Source organism: Mus caroli, chromosome 14 (genome assembly GCF_900094665.2).
Source record: "Mus caroli chromosome 14, CAROLI_EIJ_v1.1, whole genome shotgun sequence".
Classification (NCBI taxonomy): Eukaryota; Metazoa; Chordata; class Mammalia; order Rodentia; family Muridae; genus Mus; species Mus caroli.
In genome coordinates, this window is record NC_034583.1 from 22,980,827 (window position 1) to 23,002,797 (window position 21,971).

The window sequence follows — 21,971 nt, forward strand, 5'->3', positions numbered from 1 at the left end:
TNGCCCTGGCTGTCCTGGCACTCACTTTGTAGACCAGGCTGGCCTCGAACTCAGAAATCCGCCTGCCTCTGCCTCCCGAGTGCTGGGATTAAAGGCGTGCGCCACCACGCCCGGCTACCATTTTTAATTTTTAAAAATTAAATTTGTTCTTCAACAATTTTGTACATGTATAGTACTTTACTGAAAGGCTTTCCCTGTCCCAGGTTTCTACTACCCTCGTCCACCCTGCCCTTTCCTACAGACCTCTTTCTCATTTCATGACTCAAATGGCCACATTCTCAGTCCCAACCCTGAGTGCCCCATCCACCCTGGGCGTCTGCTCCAAGGACACCAAATGATGCAGTGTGGTTGGCAAGTGTCTCGGGTCTCCACCACAGCAATTCGGCATGGACTCACACTGAAGACACGCTGGCTCTGGTGGACTCTGCAGCTTCATTTTATTTTGTGACCCACTGGGTTTAGCAGGGGTAGGGGCAGGGGCTTCTGTGTGGCTGTGGGTTTGGAGTTATCATTGGAACCAGGTGGGCATATGATTGCAGACAATGATTCTCCTTCTCCCAGAATCTAACAGGGCCTAAGGTAAGCCAAGCTAGCCTTTAACTATGTAGCTGAGGATGCCCTTGAACTTGTGAATCTCTTGTCCCTACTTCCTGAGTGCTGGGTTACAAGCATGGGCTGTCACACACATCTGAAGGTTTTGAATGGTGCCATGTAGAGGAGCCTTGTGGTATCTTGTTTTTCTGTCATTCAGTCCCCTACCAGCTCCATCAAATAGGACTTGTCTCTCTCTTTTGAGACAGGGCTCACCATGGAGCTGGCGAGGCTCTTAGTCCCTCCTGCTTCGGAGTTTGAGTGCTCTTACTACAGGCATGTGTCACCATGTCTAGGAGATCTTAAATATGAGGTATAACTTAATCTCATTTTGCAGATGATAAACCAAGGCTTAGCAAAGTTAACTATCTTGCCTATGGCCATTGGGCTCAGTCAAGAAGCAGTTTAAGCCCTAGACTCTAAGCTTGATGCCAAAGTCTAAACCTACAGTGAAAGGACGCACTAGACAAGTTGTAAGTGAGACATGTCTGTGGGAGACACGAAGTGATGAGGATGGTCCCGAGGTGGGCAAGTCTGGGGCTGTCAGTGGCCTGTAAGGACTGGGGTAGGAAGAGAAAGGGGGGAGGGGAGTGCTGTATGGGTGGTGGAGGTGATGGGCTGTGGCCTCCGCTTCCCAGTGACAGGAGTTTGGGAAGGGAACGGTGACTCAGCAGGATGAACCTGCTTCCTTCTCAGCCTTCCCTACAGTTACTGCCTTTCACCTCCCAAGCCTCAGTGTTCCCATTAAGCACAGCAAGGCTCTAGAAGGTCTGCTTAGGAACGGGGTGCAATGGTACCAGCCCAGCTTTGTTAACCAGTCTCCTTCACCATCCCAGCAAGACCCCTTCCAAATAGAAGGGCACAAGTCCCCAGAAGCTGCTGCTTCTTTTCTACCCTCCGTGGCCTGAGAACCAGAGCCTGGGAGTGGACTTCCTGGGAATGTGTCCTTAATGAACGCTTCGGCTGTTACTGTAAGCAGTGTGGCCATCGACACTGAAGCATTAGGAGAAGGAGTCCTTTTATAAGCTTCCAGATTAGAGTTGCTCTCCCAAGGACTTTCTCTTTAGAAAGCTGGATTATCTCCCCAAACACATTTACTACTCACTGGCAGGCAGGCAGGCAGGCAGGCAGGCAGGCTTCAATAGGAGCATAATGGAGTCTGGGCGACTGGCTCAGACCTCTAATCCCAGCAATGAGTGTAAGGAGGAAGAATACTTGCAGATTTTTGAGGCCTGCCAGAGCTACCTAAGTGAGACTGCTTTGGCAACACACACACACCACACACACACACACACGACCCCAGAGCCAGTGGGCAAATTTCAACTTTTCATTTCCTTTGAAAACAGCACAGGAGCTACAGCACAGATCCCTCAGGGGACTGTGCCAGTACAGGGGATGTGAAAGAGATCTATGCTTTCACTTCTCCAGAGCGGCCCAGGGACAGAATCTGTCTGAGGATTACTGGTCCACAGTGCCCTCTTGTGGTGATGTCTGGCAGCTCTTGTTCTGGGGAAAAGCAATGGTTGAGCAGTGTTAAAGTCTTCTGCCTGGAAAAGGCTTGCTTCAGGGCTAGAGATGCCTTGGCACCTGCTCAGAGCTCACTGACTTCCCGCAGACAGTGCAGTCTGGAGGACTCAGGCCTGCATTCTTCTTGTCTGTAAGAAAAGAGAAGAGGAATCAGGGCTGAGAGGAGCCCTGCATTCTCAGAGGTGTTCTAGTTGTCTAACCTGAGCTGCGTGTGACTGTGAGCATTTTGGAATAATTAGAATTGAGGCAATAGTAAGGTTAGAATACACACTGCAGTTTAAAGGTTAGAGTGGAGAAAGTAACGTGAAATGCTGCCTAATTCTTCATATTCAGCACACGGCAAAAGTGGTATTTTGAGTTAGTATACTAACACTGGGAAGCAGGATGTGATGGTGTGCCTATAATTCCAGCACTAGGTAGGTGTGGCAGGCGAGTCAGGAGATCAGCGTCATCCTCAGCTTAGCTACAGACTGAGTTCAAGGCTGCATGGGCCACATAAGACCCTACCTTAAAAATAAGAACAGGCTAGCTCATCTGTTAAGGTTTTGCCTGGTTTCAATTTCCAGCATCATATGAACCAGGTATGGTAGTGTGGGTCTGTGATCCTAGCACTGGGAACTTGAGGCAAGAGGATAGGGTGTTCAAAGTCATTTTTAGCAAATCAAGTGGCTCAGTTGGTAAAGTTGCTCTTGCCAAACAAACTTGGTAACCTGAATTCAAACCCTGAAATCCATGTAAACAGAGGAAGAAAAACTGACTCTACAAAGGTGTCCCCTGACCGCCACACATGTACTGTGGCATGCATACCTACCTGCCTGTATTATGTGCACACACATACACACACAGCATTTTGTTTTGTTTTAGCCAGACTTTTAGCTACTTTATAGGCTCTTATTTCTATCACCCTTCTCTCCCCTTATCCCTTCCAACCCCCAACACTAAGTTGTAGAGAAAGGCTAGAGGGCAAAGGGAGCGTTGGTATTGTTAGATGGCCTCCTGTTGATTAGGGGGTCAAGGTCCTTGGGCAATTTGGATGTTTGTCAGAATATCTCCAGCCAGCAGCAGAGAAGTAGTGGCTGCCTTACCCGTCTCGGGGATCTAGCGTTTTTATATCCTCTCAAGAGCCTTCAGCATCCTGACTGTCATATGCTTGCAGAAACTATCTGTAGCTGGCAGGATCACAGCCCTGCCAGAGCACGAGGCAAATCATAGTCTGCCGCTATGGACAGTCTAAAGCAGCCCCATATCCTATGCCTGGGATTAAAATAAAAACATATTCCTATAACATTTCTATGTTTTTAAAGAAACCAAAATTCTCACTACAAGTTTTAATTAGTTAGGTGTGGTGTTGTATATTTGTAATCTCAGTCGGCCGAGGTAGGAGGGTCATAAATAAAACCAGCCTGGTTGCATAGTGTAACGACTAATATTGATTATCAACTCAACAGGAACTAGAATCATATGGGAAAGGAGCTTCTGGGCGTGTCTAGGTTAGGTGAGTTGGGATGGGAAGGCCCAACGAGCTGGGATCTGGAAGTTTCCGTCCATGGTCAGTTGGTCCTGAGGCTCTGGGCCGGTGTCAGGGTAGCACACTGTGGCAGAAGTGCATGGCTGAACAAAACAGTTTTCCTCCTGACCAGGAAGGGAAAGAAGAGAAGGGGCTGGGGTCCCACACTGCCCTTCAAAGCATACCCTTAGTGGCCTAAGCCCTTCTCAGTGGGCACCTTTAAAAGGCTCTGCCACCTTCCAATCAGGTCAACACATGGCCGTAGGAAGCATTCACGCTTCAAATCTTATCTGTCATATAAATTTTCTGGTATGTTTGGATGTCTTCTATGCTCTTAGCACCGATTGAAGAGTCAGTGGAAACTATTCAAGTTGGGGCCGTATGGACCGCCCAGGCTTAGATCTGAGAAGCTGGAGATGTTGTTTTATGCTTTATTTTTCTTTCAGGCATTTGTCAACTGGAAGGAGGCGAGATTGACTTGGAGCTTCTTCAAACAGTCATTCTTGAAGCAGATTTTGACAGAAGGTGAGTAAAGTAGAAGTTCACATCGAGCAGTTGGGAGATCATAGAAGATGCGAAAGGATTCCACGGGACCGCTGACACACAGGACTGCTGACACCAGAACACTTGTCTGGGGCCCGCAGCAGAGGCCCTTAGAGATGAGCTTGCTCTATCTGCTTTTAAATAAGATAGGGAACCAATATTTATTTAACTTTATGTTCTACTTAAGTTGTCTGCTTTAAATCTCTCCACAGCCTTACAGAAGATATTCTCTCCCTCTGTTTAGGGATGTGGAATTGAAATCCAAGTCTTTGTTAGTCAGCTTTCTGTTACTGTGGCAGAGTACCCAAGGTAATCAGCTTAAAGGAAGGAGAGGTTCAGTGTGGCCACAGCTTTAACTCACGGTTATTCCGCTTTGTTGCCAAAGTGAAACAATGTGTCATGGTGCTAGTGTATGCAGATGAGGCTGTTGGGAAACAGAATTTTATTATGTCCTTCAACAGTATGCTCCTGTCACCTGGCTTTCTCCCTCTAGGCTCTATCTCCTGAGGGTTTCAGGAGGACCATGGGCTGGGCTCAAAGCTTTACACCTAAGCTGCAGCAAAACCTAACTGGAAAAGCCCATAGTAAATCATTTAAAATATTTATTATAAATGTGTTATATATGGCAGAAATTTAGAGAAAAACATAATCTCATTGTCAGATCCTAGCTTTTTATACATTTTCCAGCCATTTTAAGAACGGTTCTGTTTGTGGTAGTGAGAGCATATATGCTTCCACCCCACGTTTCCTGCACACTGTGGGTGCTGAGAACAACCACAGATAAGCAGCAAGCCATGGCCTCAAGGAGCTTCTCTTGCCCAGCCACTGCTGTGAAGTACTGAGCTAGTGCATGGCTGTGGGCAGGGCTTGGGACTTAACTCAGCACAGGCTCTGTGCGGGCCCTCGTTTACTAGAGCTCTGTTAAGAAGCCAAACAGGAAAGGAGATGTGGACACCTGAGAGGTCTCCTGTCCGAGGGAGCTCTCGGAATGAGGAGTAGAGCCCATTGTCCTGCCAGAGGGGCCTGAAAAAACCCATTGTAGAAGGTGAAGATACTCCAGTCAGTCGGGTTCAGACTGAACCCAGGATGACAGTGTGACAGGCTGAGGCTGAAGAAAGGAGGCCAAAACGAAAGCTGGAGTTAGTATATAAAAGGCCTCCAGTGCAGAGTTAAGGAGCCTCGATGCTTTGCAGGTATTAAGGAACTATTTGAAGACGTGAACTCAGGATTGACAGGGGATTATACAATTGTCCCTTGGTATCAGGTTTTGGTTCTTAGACCAATCCCAGATATTTTAAAATCTAAGGTGCTCAAGTCCCTGTGTAAAATGGTGTATTTTTGTGTATAACCTAGACATACTCTTCTTTATGCTTTAATTGTACCTAGTGCAATGCAAGTGCTATGCAGAGCTATTGTTGTACTGTTTGTTTAGGAAATAATCTATTATTTGTTATTACTAGAAAATAATAAAAGCATCCATACACACAAAGTCATGTTCAGTGCAAATGCACTTTTGGGGATGTTTTTGATTTATAGTTAGTTGTATCATTAGAATCACAAACCCTCAGATATGGAGGCTGGCTGTATTTACAAAACCTCGAACTGTTTGAAGTTAGAGGGTCAGAATAGCACAGAGACAGGACCTAAGAAGTCCCTGTCACAGTTGTCTTTACAGGGAGACAGGTCAGAGAGAGGAGTCTTGAGAGAAGAGGGAATCTGGCCTTATAATGAATTCTTTTTGAGTTCCCAGGAGGAGAGAACTTAATCTTTGGGGTTGTGGCCACTGTTTGGTCCCCTGTCTCTGTCATGGCCAGGGTGTTTCATTTGTGGAAAAGAAAATTCAAGCCAGGCATGCTGCTGTACACCTTTAATTACAGCATTCGAGAGGCAGAGGCAGGTAGATCTCTGAGCTTCAGGCCTGCCTGGTCTATAGAGTGAGTTCCAGGAAACACAGAGAAACCCTGTTTCAGAGAGAGAGACAGAGACAGACAGAGACCAAGAGAGACAGAGTCAGAGTTAGAGAGAGTATCTGGCCTCCCTTAAGACTTGGAAGCCGTTTTCACCTTTAACATTTGAGCAGTCTCCCCTTATTTTATTGTTAAATAGTATGGTTTTGAAATAATTTTTGCTTGTTTTTAATTTGGCTTCAAGATTCTGTCAATAAAGACCTCGGCACTTTCTGAACTGTTGCTATGAGGTACTGTGAAATCAGTGTTAGGACATTGATCTTTACTTGGTTATCTGATGCTTCTCTGAGAGTTTGTCAGCTGGAGCCAAGCATGGTGGCCCACACCTATACACCCAGCACCAGGAAGGTACGGCAGGAGGTTCTCAAGTTCAAGTCCATTTCTGAAATAAAACAAACAAACCAACCAGGCAGTGGGGGTGGGGAATATTTAGTAATTGAAAACATTGGCAGATCATAGAGAAAAGGAAAGAAAAAAAATGAATGCTGCATTTGAAATGCTGATCACTTGACTTTTCTATTATAGGCGAGCGGTACGTGATGACATTTTTGAATGTGTTAAACTTTGGCGATCAGGGTAAGATGTAAGTCTGTAGTTTGGTAATTACAGGTGAACACTAGGCCTTTGATGACACCCTGTCATGTGACTTGAGGGGACCCTCCTTCTCTACCTGCTCCCTACAGATCTCTGGGACCCGTTTTGAGGGTGAGGCTTTAGAAGGGAAGATACAGTGGCTCCTCTTCACGGTCATAAAGAGCTGCTCCCAGCCAGTGGGCTTGGGTAAAGCCCTCAGGGCTTGCTTTATATTTATTTTCAAGTGATACCAGAATCATGCAAATAAAAGAAACAAAAGAGGAGGAAAAAGGGGAGGAAGTCAGGAAGGAAGCATCGGATCAGACTGATAGCAGTCAGATTCCAATCAGTGGCCTATTTTAAAGGGCTAATGCTAATCGTGCCTCTGGCTCAACTGTATTAAGCAGGGTCGAGCCTGTAATGTTGTATAGGTTTTGCACGATGCTACCACTTGGTACATAGATCTACCATTGCTTCAACCACATGTGAAGGTACAGGTTTTCTCACAATTTACAACCTTGGCTGGGGCAGCAGCTCAGTTAAGAATGTGTGCCTGGGGCTGGAGAGATGGCTCAACAGTTAAGAGCACTGACTTCTCTTCCAGAGGTCCTGAGTTCAATTCCCAGCATTCACATGGTGACTCACAACCATCTGTAATGTGATCAGGTGCCCTTTTCTGGTGTGTCTGAAGACAGCTACAGTGTACTCACATTAAATAAATAATTAAAAAAAAAAAATGTGTGCCTGGCATGCACAAAGCCAAGTTCAGCCCCAGCACCACAGAAAGTGGGTGTGTGCTGCACACCTATTACCCTAGCATTTTGGGAGGTACAGGTAGGAGGTCAGAAGTTCAAGTTTTTCTTGGTTACATAGAGAGTTCAAGGCTAGCCTGGGCTACATGATATAAACAACTTAAATATTAAATTAGAAAAATAATTTTGACTTAGTGCTGTTAGTGACTTCTCCCTTTTTGTTTTATAGGTGTATATGACATAGTGAATAATCTTGGCTCCCTTGTGGCCAGGCTAATTTTCCAGCCAGTAGAGGAGAGTTTTTATATATTCTTTGCTAAAGTGCTAGAGAGGGAGAAGGACGCCTCACTTCAGAAGCAGGTACGTCGGCTCTCACGTCAGCTCTCAGATTGTAGCCAAGGTTAATCCTTGAAGTTCTGAGCCTCCTGCCTTCACTTCCTAAGTATTGGTGTCATTCTTCTGACACATCTGCTACGGGCAGGACCCAAAGCTCCTGCAGTCCTTTGTATTTCAGCCTTTGTCCTCCTAGGTGACCTTACTCTTTGTTTAATTAATTAGTTCTTGGGTTTTTGTAGTTTGGTTTGTTTGTTTGTTTTTTTTTTTGAGACAGGGTCTTATTCAGAATGTGTCACCACGGGCAATTTGTACAGTGTGAGGGAGCAAACTCAGAGTTCTGTGCATGGTAGGCAGGCACTCTCCCAACCGAACCAGATCCCCAGACCTGTAGCCACTGAAAATTCTGACTTACTTTCAAAAGCTTTTTAACTTTTATTATTTTTTTGATTTACCATGTATGCACATGAGTATATAGGTGCAGGTGTCATGCATGCACGTGTAGAGACCAGACAAGACCTCAGATGTCTTTTGTATTTTCTTTGCTTTGTGCCTTGAGATTGTGTCTCTCACTGAGCCAGAAGCCACCATTTTGCCTAAGCAGGCTGGCCAGCAGGCCCTTGGGGTCTGCCCATCTCCACTCCCCAGTGCTGGGATGCAGGGACATGAAGCCATGCCTGGCTTTTTAAATTTTAATTTAATTTTATTTTAACATGGGTGCTAAAGATCTGAACTTATCTCCTCAGGCCCTCGTGCTTGCAGAGCAAGCACTCTTCCCTGAGGGGCCTCCCTTCTGCCCCTTCTGACTTATTCTGAAATTAAAAGCAATCTAGTCTGCCTCTTACATGTCTTAGAAGATATTTTACAAAATACAATTTATGCCCAGTATCTAAAAGTAAAATCTGGTTCCCACTTGCGCTGAGGGACATTTTCCTAAGTGTACATTGACAATGACAGAATCTCCAGCCATCAGTCAGAAGCACAGACCTGGCTAAGTAGAAATGAAAATACAGAGGATAAAGCAGGTGTTTCCTTAGCAACACTGTGTTGACAACTGAGTCTCCCTTGTGCTTCTTACTGTGAGACTTACTTCTCCCTTTCTTTTGCCAATTGCCATAAAAACAAATACTGGCCCGGGCAGTGGCGCACGCCTTTAATCCCAGCACTTGGAGGCAGAGGCAGGTGGATTTCTGAGTTCGAGGCCAGCCTGGCCTACAGAGTGAGTTTCAGTACAGCCAGTATTACACAGAGAAACCCTGTCTCGAAACCCCCCATCCCCCCACCCCACCCCAATAAAACCAAATACAGTCTCTATTACAGCACCCTTGCTTTTCAGTTGCTCTCCAGTGGTGCAGGAAGCAGGCCCGCTGAGAGGCTCTTCAGTTCTTTCTTCAGCTCAGATCCCAGCTCACTTCCTTCCCTTTCCCCTGGCCCAGGACGATGTTGCTGTGGCTGCTGCGGTTTTGGAGTCCCTCCTCAAGCTGGCCTTGCTGACTGGACTGACCATGACTGTTTTTGGCTTTGCCTATTCCCAACTGGCTTTGGACATCTATGGAGGAGCCATGCTTAGTTCGGGATCTGGTATGTGCTAGATTTTGTAAGGGGTTTGTTCTGATTTCTGAAGAGAAATCGGAGTGTCTCCTAAAACTCAGGCCCTGTTGCACACCTGTGTCATTGTAGAGAGAATTTTTGAATGGCTGGGGCTTTGGTCTGTTCCTCACTATCTGCACATGCAGGGTGCAGGAAGTGCCTCACCAGGGAGATCAGTTCCCCGCCCTCACTTAAACAAGTGCTGGATCCTCCTTGCTGTTGGCTTTCTTCTCAGGCCTAAGATGTATTTTGCCAAGTGTTTACCTCTCTTTCCTCTAAATGAGGAGGAAGCAGAGAGTGGGCTGTGAGTCTCTACATGGTACTAAACACATCTGAGGATAGTTAACTCCATGCACATCTCAGGGTGTGATGAGTCAGAACCTTGAAAAGATAACCCATAGTCCTTTGCCTAGAATAAAATTGATCTCAGCAAGTAAAATTGTATGTTTAATCTACTGACTGAGAAAAGCGTGGACTGTGTCTACAGTGAAGTACTTGGTCCCCAGGCTGCTGAGAATTCTGCGGCACTTGCAGTCCTCGGGGATTTCACCCATTAAAATGTGCTGAGCTCTAGGCTGACCATCCATTTGCAGGTTTTATCCTGAGATGAGCAGGGGTGGCTTTACTTTTTCTCAGATCGCTAGACAAGAACTGGAGGAGTCTCTGCTGCCCCATCTCAGCACAAAGGGCCTTGTCAGGACAATTTTACACTTCCATGTTCACAGTTGCCACTGTGGGTATTGGAGAAAAAAGGACCATGTTTCTACACCATAGCAAAGGTTGTTAAATTTGAGGAAACACCCACTATGAAGCCTGTGGTATAGTTTGTGGCTTCTTGGGGTGTGTGCCTTAAGCACTCATGTCCATCGGGCAACTGCTGGGAGGCTTCATTAGGAAGCCATTAGGATGTTTACATGCAGAGATTGGGGATCCAGCTTTTAAACCAGCTCTGCCTCAAAGCAGTCTCTAAGAACTAGCCTCTGCTTTAACACAGCCACAAGAAGTTGCCTAAGAGGGCTGTCCACACATTTGGTAGAATAATTAATCACAGAAATATAAGTTAAGTGCTGTTGTGTTGCCTCTGCCTCCTGAGTACTGGGAGTGAGGGCATGTGCCACCACACCAGCTCACCCACCGCCTTTTCGTTGACCAAGATGCCCCTCTAACAAGTCCATGTGCTGTCTGGGGTGGCATCAGTGCCTGTGCATGCATTGCCTGCTGGATTTCCCTCTTACACCACTCTCTCCTTGCTCTGACTAATGCTTTGTGTCCAGATGAATTTCTTATGAAAAGAAACATTCACACACTGTTCTTCCAAGCCCATCCCAACAAGTTTTCCTGATCACTTAAATATTTCACAATCCCTGACTTTGCCTAGAAAGTATTCCTGCACAAGGCAGAAAAAAGTGTCATGTCTTGCTGGACAGTGGTGGCACATGCCTTTAATCCCAGCACTTGGGAGGCAGAGGCAGGTACATCTCTGAGTTCGAGGCCAGCCTGGTCTACAGAGTGAGTTCCAGGACAGCCAGGGCTACACAGAGAAACCCTGTCTTGAAAACAAACAAACAAACAAACAAACAAACAAAACAACAACAACAAAAAAGTGTCATGTCTCACAGCCTGGCCTTATCACTTTACTTGTCTCTATATGCATGTATTGGTTTATTTAGGTGCCAAGAGTTGAATTCAGGTGTCTATAGGTACTAAGCAAGCATCCCCACCAATCGCAGCCCAAGTTCCATCAGTTTTTGTTGGTTTTGTTGTTGTTGTGTGTATGTCTGTGTGTGTGTGTGTGTGTGTGTGTGTGTGTGTGTGCCTGGACCTCAACTGTATAGATCAGGCTGCCCTAGAACTCACAGATCCACTTGCCTCTGCCCCGAGTGCTAAGGCATGTACCCAGAGATCTTTTATTTTCTTTGAATAATTTTTTAAAAAATGTATGTGTCTGAATGTTTTGCCTGTGTGTATGTCTGTGTACTGCATGGATGCTTGGTCCCTTTGGAGAGCACTTGAGGGCACCAGATCACCAGAACTGAGTCTTAGACAGTTACAAGCTACTAGGCGGATGCTGGGAACCAAACCAGGTTCTCTGAAAGAACTGCAAGCGCTCTTTAACTGCTGAGCCATCTCTCTAGTCCCCGGGTCTAAACAATACTCCTGCTTAGAAGTCTTACTCTGACTGGACAGCTCACAGTTTGCTTATCCTTGTTTCTGCTGTTGGTCAGCTTGGGTGATTATAAATAGAATCAGTACACAGTCTGTAACCATGTGTGCATTCATTTCTGTTGGATATATACCTCGGGTGGAATTGCTGGGTCAGAGTTTGAATGACCCTTTGTTTTATTAGAAATTGCTCATTCAGGAAGCATGGTGTTGCGTGCTTGAAATACCAATACTCAGGAGAAAGAGGCAGAAGGGTCATCATTGTCTACAGGAAGAACTTGAGGTCAACTATGGCTCCATGAGATTTAGTCCCCTCAAAACAAAGCAATGACAATGACAACAATAACAAAAAGATGGAGGGGTGGGGGAGAGAGAGAGAAGAAAAGGAAACCACTTGTTCATCTCTTTTTAATAATAGCCCTTTGAAAGAGAAGAATCAGTTTATTGGTAAAGCTTCTAGTCTTTGGTCTGTAGTTTTTCAAAATGACTGTGAGAGTGTGTGTGTGTAGGTATACAGATGTGTATGGATATATACACGTGTGTAAGTCAGGACAACTTTCAGAGTGAGTTTTCTTCCATTATATGGTTCATCGTTCACAGGGATAAAATTTAGGTCATCAGTCTTGGCAGCAGACACCCTTACTCACTGAGCCATCCCCCTGGCCTTGATCAACAAAGTTTTTAAAAATTCATTGCTGGTTGTAATACCATATTACTTTAGTTTAGGAAAAGTACCACTGGGAGCTCCAGTGCTCTCTATGAGCTGTGAAGGTTCTGTCTGTCGCAGGAGTTTCCTGCTGGCCCTGGGCCCTGGGCCATTCCCAAAGGGCATTTTCAACCTGCTCAGTTGACATTCCCTTAAGACTTAGAATCACTGATATCTTCAGTGCTCAACTAGCCAGCATCACCTCTGTGCTGACTGAAGCTAGATGGCCAGATGAACTTTCAGCAGGTCAGCAAGAGATCTGTGCATTTCTGCCTCACTGTCCGTTTGATTTATCTGAGTGTTGTAGTCAGTGCTGTGGGATGCTGGGAGTCCTTAAGTAGTCATGTAGTCTCTGCCATTGATAGCATCAGGTCCCATGGTATACCCCATTCTCTGAACACAAGCTAGAGCTAACAGTACATCCCATTTTGACTGGAACCTGTGGATTCTTTCCTTGTAGGCCCTGTGCTGATGCGTTGCTATTGCCTCTATGTCCTCCTGCTTGCTATCAATGGTGTGACCGAGTGTTTCACGTTTGCTGCCATGAGCAAAGAGGAGGTTGACAGGTGAGTGACCTAGAAAGTATGCCTTTAATCATGGTATTTGGCCAAAGTTAAGTAACTTGTGAATCTTTCTCTTTCCATTCTGAGCTTGGATTTGTCTACACTTTTCTCAGAGGCCACACGAGACCACTAGTGTGGAACCTCCCTGGGATCACCATTGCCCTGGCAGGATTTACCTAGTGTTTCCCACAGGGGGGCCAGGAGGCCAGTAGTCTGATTCCTCTAATGGGGGCACGGTGTTACCCTGGCCTGGCAGAGCTGTCTTTGTTCAGGTGTGCAGTCAGCCTTAGGAGAAGCGAGTCATCTATCCCACTACTTCCCTGCTCAGGTCCCAAAGGATGGCCTCAACTCCAGACAGGATACTTGATTGCCTATCTTGGGGGCTAGAGAGTTTGCTCAGCAGTTAAGAACACTGGCTGTTCTTGAAGAGATCCAGGTCTGAGTCCTAGCACCCACATGACAGCTGACAATCATCTGGAACTCCAGGGATCTGACACAGCATCCTCCTTTGGCTTTCTTGGGCAATGCATGCATGTAGTGGGTAGACATAGGTACATGCAGACAAGTCACTCTTACATTTATCTGCTATTATACTGTGACTATAACACCCAGGGACAGTCATTATAGTTGCCATTACATCATGTTGGGCATCACAGTGGCCATGACACTCTAGTTATTATGCAGTGACATCACATGATGGCAATCACATAGTAACCATCATACAATGGCCATCAAACAGTGCTTGTCACACACTGTCAATGACATAATGACGGAAGCAGTGGTCATCTACGGTAGTCATCATGTGTGTGTGTGTGTGGTATGTGTGTGTTGTGTGTGTGTGTGTATGTGGTGTGTTTATGTGGTGTGTGTGTGTCTCTCTGTGTGGTGTATATGTGTGTGTGTGTGGTGTGTGTGTGTATGTGTATGTACATACATATATGTACAAATTCTTGTCCCTAAGAAATGAATTTGTAGTTCTCCGAGGATCTCAGGGATTCTGTGACATCTTTCCTAAGAAGATGGCTCAAAGACAGATATATTTCAACACAAGCTTTTCTTCTCTCTTAGCTTCAGATTGGGTACCTTGCCCTAGGATTTTCACCAGTAGTTTTTTTTTTTTTTTTTGGTTTTTGAGACAGGGTTTCTCTGTGTAGCCCTGGCTGTCCTGGAACTCACGTTGTAGACCAGGCTGGCCTCGAACTCAGAAATCCGCCTGCCTCTGCTTCCCGAGTGCTGGGATTAAAGGTGTGCGCCACCACGCCCAGCTCACCAGTAGTTTTAACACAAGCTATCATTTAAAAATCTCCCGTGGAGATAGAGTTTCTTGTTCACCCTACTTTACTATTCTCTCCCCTCATACCTGTACAGTCAGTAGGTCCTTGAGCAGGTATGTGTATTTTAAATTTTCCTTTATTATTCTGATGTGAAATATCTTTGGTCCATCACCCACTTTTTATATCTTAAATGCCAAAAATACTGGGGCAGTATCTTAAGGTATCACTGTAAGGATAAAGTGATGAGGGAGAGAGAAGAGGAAGGGCGGTTGTGAGCAACAAGGTGAGTGGCCGCCTAGCCACTGTCCCTTGGTCTCTGCACCCTTGAGGCTTTGCATGCTGCCTCTGTTACACTGAGTACTGTTGAGGACTTCGGACGCTTGGTCTTAGGAGTGGAGTGAGGACGACGTAGCCCAGTCAGGGAGTCCTTTTCCTTCTCAGATCAACCTCTGTCTGTCCTCATCTTAGAGTGCTGCACACAGGAGCCGGTGACTTTGCTGCAGTGACTGGAGTCTAGCCAAGATGCTGGCCCAGACTGGTGTGGTTGTCTTAGGGAGTCTTCTGCTCATCTCCCAGGCCAATACATTGGAGCTTTAGGAGACTTGAGCCAGGGAAACGATTCATTACCAGCTCCAAGCAACTCTGACTCTGCAGCTGTGGAAACTGCTGGTCTCAGGTGCAGCAAGACCCAATACACAGTAATGCCCTGACAGAAGCACGGCCATAAAGCAGGAGCAGCGCAGGTAAGGCTGCCTGCCGCCAGACCTGAATCCTAGAGGTCTGTCCTCAGGACTTACATGGCTGAAGGAGAGAAGTGTGACTCTTTTTTCTTTTCTTTTTTTTTTTTTTTACTTTTTGTTCTCTGGTATGTTTTATTTAGTAAAATTATTTTCATTTGTATCTGTGGTGCACGTGATAATTGTGCATGCCTTTAAATTTCTTTTTTTTTAAATTGGGTATTTATTTCATTTACATTTCCAATGCTATCCCAAAAGTCCCCCACACCCTCCCACACCCACTCACCCACCCACCCACCCACTCCCACCTCTTGGCCCTGGCGTTCCCCTGTACTGAGGCATATAAAGTCTGCCCGACCAATGGGCCTCTCTTTCCACTGATGGCCAACCAGGCCATCTTCTGATACATATGCAGCTAGAGACACGAGCTCTGGGGTACTGGTTAATTCATATTGTTGTTCCACCTATAGGGTTGCAGATCCCCCCAGCTCCCTGGGTACTTCCTCCAGCTCCTCCATTGGAGAACCTGTGTTCCATCCAATAGTTGACTGTGAGCATCCACTTCTGTGTTTGCTAGGCCCCGGCATAGTCTCACAAGAGACAGCTATATCAGGGTCCTTTCAACAAAATCTTGCTAGTGTATGCAATGGTGTCAGCGTTTGGAGGCTGATTATGGGATGGATCCCTGGATATGGCAGTCTCTAGATGGTCGATCCTTTCGTCTCAGGAGAAGTGACTCTTGTGAGTCAGCTTTTGATCTCTACATGTGCACTATAGCACATGTGTACTCTTCTTACACACACACACACACACACACACACACACACAGATGCATATATACAAACAAGATAAACAGAAATGAATTTAAAAGTCTTAAAGACACAGAATGGCATACTGAATGAATTTGCCAGCCTATTGGTAGGTCACAACCCATCATTTTACAGTGGTTGTCAGTTCATGACCTTCACTTCAGCTAGTCAGCTTTGTAGCTGCAGAACTATTTGGAGTCTACTCTTCCCCATGGATAGAAAAGACCAAGTTTAACTTTTAAAAATAACACATTTCAATTTGAAGCTGCTTCTAACATTGAGTAATTTAAAAGTAAAATATAATCTAAAGCATGCTGAGAGATACGGCAGTGTGTATGCATGGCCACACCTCCCTCCCTCCCTCCCTCCCTCCCTCCCTCCCTTTTTCTTTTCCTTCCTTCCCTCCCTTCCTTTCTTTTTTCTGAGACAGTTTCTCTCTATGTGGTTCTGGCTGTCCTGGAACTTGCTATGTAAACCTGGCCCTGAACTCAAAGAGATCCACCAGTTCTGTCTCTCCAGTGTTGGGACTAAAGGCCACCATGCCAGGCCAGAATCTACATTGTAAAGGGAATTTTAATTAACAGTAATTTTAGCATTCATGTGGAGGAGGTGAGGCAATGCCAAACATATTTGAAATGTTTAAGAGAAGCAGAAAGTCTTATGACCAAATCATGATGAAACTTGGGCAACAGGTGGTAGTGTTTTTTCCTTTAAATTAAAATAACAAAAATTTAAGATTATAATATAAATATATCATTTCCTAATTCCCTTTCCTCCCTCCAAACCCTGCTGTGTACTGCCCCTCCTGCTCTCTTTCAAACTCATAGCATCTTTCTTTAATTGGGGTGTGTGTGTGAGTGTGTGTGTTCCGTCTTACATAGTTAAGTGGAACCTGCTCAGTCTGTATGTTACTGTGTGTATATCTTTTTAGGACTGACCATTAGGTATCACATACCCAATTGATGTGCTCATCCCTAGGGAAAGCTCCTTCTCCCATCCTCAGAATGTCCTTAGTTGCCTCTAACTTAGCTCTTTGTGTAGGCTGAGACCTCTTGAGCTTTCTCCTGTCCAGTTTAGCATGCCCATTGGCATTGTCTTTGTTCAGGTCATATGTGGGCAGCCATGTTGTTAAGAATTCATCGGTGTAGCTTCTTACGTCTCTAGGGAAGTAATCTCACAGTGAGCTTCCTGTTCTGTCCCTGTGTCTCTTACATTCAGTCTCTCTGTCCCCTCTTCTGCAATGGTCTCTGAGCCTTAGGCGCAGGAATTGTCTTGTAGATGTATAAGTTGGGGCTGAACTCCACAGCTCTGCACCTTGATTGGTTGTGGTTTTCTGTACTGGTCTTTGATACAAGGAGAAGTTTTCTTGATGAGGGGTGAGAACTACACTTACATCTGAAGATTTGGAGCTAGGAGCCTTGGAACAGTAGTGTGGAGATAGAAGCTCTTTTTTGTTGTTGTTTTTTCTGAGACAGGGTTTCTCTGTATAACCCTGGCTGTCCTGGAACTCACTTTGTAGAACTCACCTCACTCCGCCTGCCTCTGCCTCCCGAGTGCTGGGATTAAAGGCGTGAGCCACCATGCCTGGCCAAGATACAAGCTCTTGTGTGTCTACTGCTCATAACAACAGTTTCTACTGAGAAGTAAATACAATATCTCAAATCCTGGGTGAAATTATACCTCCTTTCTTGGAGTACTGTGTGTGTATTGTGTGTTTGTGTGTGTGGGACTGGGTCTGGGTCTGGGTCTATGTATGTCTGTGTCTATGCGTTGTCTGTGTTTGTCTGTGTGCCTGTGTCTATATGTGTGTACATATGCATTCCTTACCATGAACTCTGATAAGGCAAGTTTTTGTAGGGCATGACCTCGGTCAGCTCAAAGGCCTATAACCAGGCATTCGGGGACACAGTGGCTTTCTTCTGATTGTAGTCAGAGACATTGCTCACTGAGCAGTTGCTTTCTTGCCACCTCTGATGTTAGGAATCTGGATTGTGGCCCCAGAGACTACTTAGTTACTTAGCTTAGTGGACACAGCTTAGGGACCTACAGGGTTTAACTCTCTCACCAACTGCATGTTTATAGAGAATCTACTGTGAAACAGACAGACTACAGATGCTGGGGGCGGGGCGGGGGGTGTTGGTTGGTTCGCTCATGGCTCGTGGCCTTTTTGAGGACTGTGGCAGCATTTTTATGATGCCGGCATGAAGTTCTTTCCTTTACTGAAGATGGGTGTTTGAAATGCAACTCAAAGCAACCCTGAGATCCCACCTCACACCAGTCAGAATGGCTAAGATGAAACACTCAGGTCACAGCACATGCTGGCGAGGATGTGGAGAAAGAGGAGCACTCCTCCATTGCTGGTGGGATTGCAAGCTTGTACAACCCCTCTGGAAATCAGTCTGGCGGTTCCTCAGAAAATTGGACATAGTACTACCTGAGGATCCATCTATACCACACCTGGGCATATACCCAGAATATACTCTAACATTAATAAGGACACATGCCCCACTATGTTCATAGCAGCCTTTTTTATAATAGTCAGAAGCTGGAAAGAACCCAGATGTCCCTCAACAGAGGAATGGATACAGAAAATGTGGTACATTTACACAATGGAGTACTACTCAGCTATTAAAAACAATGAATTTATNAAATTNNTNNNCAANTGGATNNANNTAGAAAATATCACCCTGAGTGAGGTAACCTAATCACAAAAGAGCACACATGGTATGCACTCACCGATAAGTGGATATTAGCCCAGAAGCTCAGAATACCCAAGATACAATTCACAAATCACATGAAGCTCAAGAAGAAGGAAGACCAAAGTGTGGATACTTCAGTCCTTCTTAGAAAGGGGAACAAAATACCCATGGGAGGAGATACAGAGGCAAAGTGTGGAGCAGAGACTGAAGGAAAGGCCATCCAGAGACTGCCCCACCTGGGGACCCATCCCATATACAGTCACCAAACCTAGACACTATTGGGGATGCCAACAAGTGCTTGCTGACAGGAGCCTGATATAGTTCCTGAGAGTCTGCTGAGAGGCTCTGCCAGTGCCTGACAAATATAGAGGTGGATGCTCTCAGCCAACCATTGGACTGAGCACAGAGTCCCCAACGGAGGAGATAGAAAAGGACAAAGGAACTGAAGGGGTTTGCAGCCCTATAGGAGGAACAACAATACAAACCAACCAGTATCCCCAGAGCTCCCAAGGACTAAACCACCAACCAAAGAGTACACATGGAGGGATGCATGGCTCCAGCTGCATATATAGCAGAGGATGGCCTGGTCGGTCATCAATGGGAGGAGAGGCCTTTGATCCTGTGAGGGCTTAATGCCCCAGTGTAGGGGAATGCCAGGACCAGGAAGCAGGAGTGGGTGGGTTGGTGAGCAGGGGAGTTGGGAGGGGCTAGGGGGTTTTCGGAGGGGAAACCAGAAAAGGGGATAACATTTGAAATGTAAATAAAGAAAATATCTAATTAAAAAAAAGAAAGAAAGAAATCACAAATGAGAGCCATTCGGCTCCACATCCAAAGAGCACTAGCAATCTGGAGAGCCCAAGGAGTCTGCAAGAGGCTGGACTGCACCAGGGAGTGTCCACGTTTTGCTTACTGCTCATAATTCACTCTGGAGACCTGTCACTTGCTTTGAGTGAGGTGCTTTGAGGCTACTGCCTGGTGCATCATTTTCCAGGAGAAACAGGATGAGGACCGAAGCAATCAGCCAGCAGCAAAGGTGGAGTGATGCCTTAGTCCTTGGGTGGGTTCTCAGCCTTACAGTGCTGGTTCTTTTCTGTATTGAACAACTTTAAGCTCCACAGGGTAGGAGCCATGTGTACTACTTGCTTGCCAATGTCCCCAGCGCTCCCCACAGCTGTTTACAGAGTGTGCATCATGACCCTGGTCACATTCACTGGAGACTGCAGCTGAACAGGATTCTTGTGTTTTGTTTTCAAAGTATCACCTAATAAGTTATTTTCCTTAGAAGTATAAGTATTTTGCCGGGCGTGGTGGCGCACGCCTTTAATCCCAGCACTCGGGAGGCAGAGGCAGGCGGATTTCTGAGTTCGAGGCCAGCCTGGTCTACAAAGTGAGTTCCAGGACAGCCAGGGCTACACAGAGAAACCCTGTCTCAGAAAAAAAAAAAAAAAAAAGAATTATAAGTATTTTGAATTGAATGTGTTCTGTTTAAGGAGTCAGGAGAAAGTCACCTTTTCATGTTAACTATGTATATTCAGTGTTACAAAAACCTGGGTGATGTCTGGGTGTGGAGGTACATACCTGTAATCTTAGCTCTTGGGAGGCTAAGGCAGGAAGAACATGAGTTCAAGGCCTGAGGGTTGCAACTGTTGTTCAGCAAAGAAAGCTTGCTTAGCTTGTGCAAATTTAGGCTGCTTAGCTGGGCTTAATGCTGAACAGTGACAGCCCATAAAAAAGGAAAAACAAAGAAAAAACATAGAGGCAAAGGAACTTGTCTAGTATATGTATAAAGCACTGGGTTTAATCTAGCACAAGAACCATAATAAACCATCCTTGCTCACAACACACCTAAAAAGTAAGACCACTGGATTATGGGAACTCATCTGGAGCAATGTGAACTCAGGGATCTTTCTGTGAGTTGCTATGGCTGCTTTTTGGGGGTCAGATGCTCACCTCCCCACTCTGCTTGTCTCCCAGGTACAATTTCACCATGCTGGCACTGTCATCCTCGTTTTTAGTCTTATCTTACCTGCTGACCAGTTGGTGTGGCAGTGTGGGCTTCATCATGGCCAACTGCTTTAACATGGGCATCCGGATCACGCAGAGTCTTTCCTTCATCCATCACTACTTCCGAGAGAGCCCCCACAGACCCCTGGCTGGCCTGCGCCTGTCACCAGCTCTTCTTGGCGTGTTCGTTCTCAGTGCTGGGATTACTAGTATCTCAGAGGTAAGACTCCGGGCAGCCTTCACACCACTTGCTTCTGTAGGCTGTGCACCATTCTTCCCTCTAGATCTCCGTCTTCCAGCCAGTCTGAACACATTGGTCATGTGAGTGTCTCCTCCCATCTCCAGACCTCAGAGTAGTCCGTAAATTAACCCCTCGCCTCATCACCCTGCCTTGTATCTGACTTAGAAGCTGGATGATAGGGCTGGGGAGCTGGCTCAGTGAATAAGAGCACTGGGTCCTATCCTGAGGACCCATATGGTGACTCACAACCACGTGTAACTCAGTCCTAGGGGATCCAATGCCTTTTCTGGTTTTTAAAGGCACAGGGCACACACACAGAGTACACTTATGCACATGTGTTTACACACATAAATAAACCTTAAAAAGAAGCAGCAGCAGCAGGATGATAGATAACTTCTTTCCCTGGTTTGTCTGGCAATGACTCTAGTTTCTTTCCCTAGGCATTCCTCTGCTGTGAGCAGGGCTGGCCAGCTAGGCTGGCACACGTCGCTGTGGGGACCATCTGCTTAGGAGTGACTCTTGGGACAGCGTTCCTCACAGAGACCAAGCTGATCCACTTTCTCAGGACTCAGTTGGGTAGATCCAGACTCAGTGACAAAATGACATGACTTTGGTGACGCTTTGGCACTTTTGGTATCTGGACCCAGCATAGACGGTTCTTGGACGTGCATTGCTGTGCGAAAGCCCTGATATGGAGTCAGGATCAGCCTGGAGGTTAACAAACTCTCTTAAATGTTAATATTTAACCGTTGTTTGGCCAAGAAAAAGCAGTGCAGCCATTGACCTGCCACAAGAATGGTTAGTTTCCTCTAGAAAAGCAGGAAGGAGCCCCTGAAGTTATACACCAAACAAGAGCAAATCATGGTGTAAGAATTGTGTCTTTCAGCTGGTAGTGGTGGCACACACCTTTAATCCCAGTACTTAAGAGCCAGAGGCAGAGGCAGACGGATCTCCAAGTTCCAGGACAGCCAGAGCTGTCTCAAAAAAACAAATATAAAAAAATAAAAATGTAGCCGGACGTGGTGGCACTCGCCTTTAATCCCAGCACTCGGGAGGCAGAGGCAGGTGGAGTTCTGAGTTCGAGGCCAGCCTGGTCTACAAAGTAAGTTCCAGGACAGCCAGGGCTATACAGAGGAACCCTGTCTCGAAAAACCAAAAAATAAAAATAATTAAAAAAAATGTGTCTTTCCCTGTGTCAGTCCTGTGGTTACTCAGTGATAAATACTTCTGAAATAATGTTTGCTGTCATGGGGATTGAACCCGGGCCTTCACTCATGTGAACCAGGCTCTCTACCACTGAGCTATATCCATACCCCCAGCCTACACATTGATACATCCGGGAGATCCAGATCTTATTTCCCAGAAGTCCCTGGGGGAAGGTCTTTGCTGTCA

The 21,971-nt window shown here is 45.9% G+C and overlaps 1 protein-coding gene across 3 annotated transcripts in view; it reads left to right on the forward strand.

Annotated features, from left to right (window-relative positions):
• Positions 1–21,540, forward strand: part of Rft1 (RFT1 homolog) — a 38,623-nt gene extending 17,083 nt beyond the window's left edge. For 2 of the 3 annotated variants that reach the window (XM_021182012.2, XM_029469220.1), the window contains 7 exons: positions 4,072–4,150; positions 6,661–6,711; positions 7,690–7,820; positions 9,230–9,374; positions 12,713–12,818; positions 20,309–20,558; positions 21,020–21,540. In XM_021182012.2, the coding sequence (XP_021037671.1) occupies positions 4,072–4,150; positions 6,661–6,711; positions 7,690–7,820; positions 9,230–9,374; positions 12,713–12,818; positions 20,309–20,558; positions 21,020–21,187 (930 nt within the window). In that variant the 3' untranslated portion in view covers positions 21,188–21,540. The remainder of the gene's footprint in view (positions 1–4,071; positions 4,151–6,660; positions 6,712–7,689; positions 7,821–9,229; positions 9,375–12,712; positions 12,819–20,308; positions 20,559–21,019) is intronic. The other variant, XM_021182013.2, reaches the window with a different exon arrangement.
• The last annotated feature ends 431 nt before the right edge of the window (positions 21,541–21,971 follow it).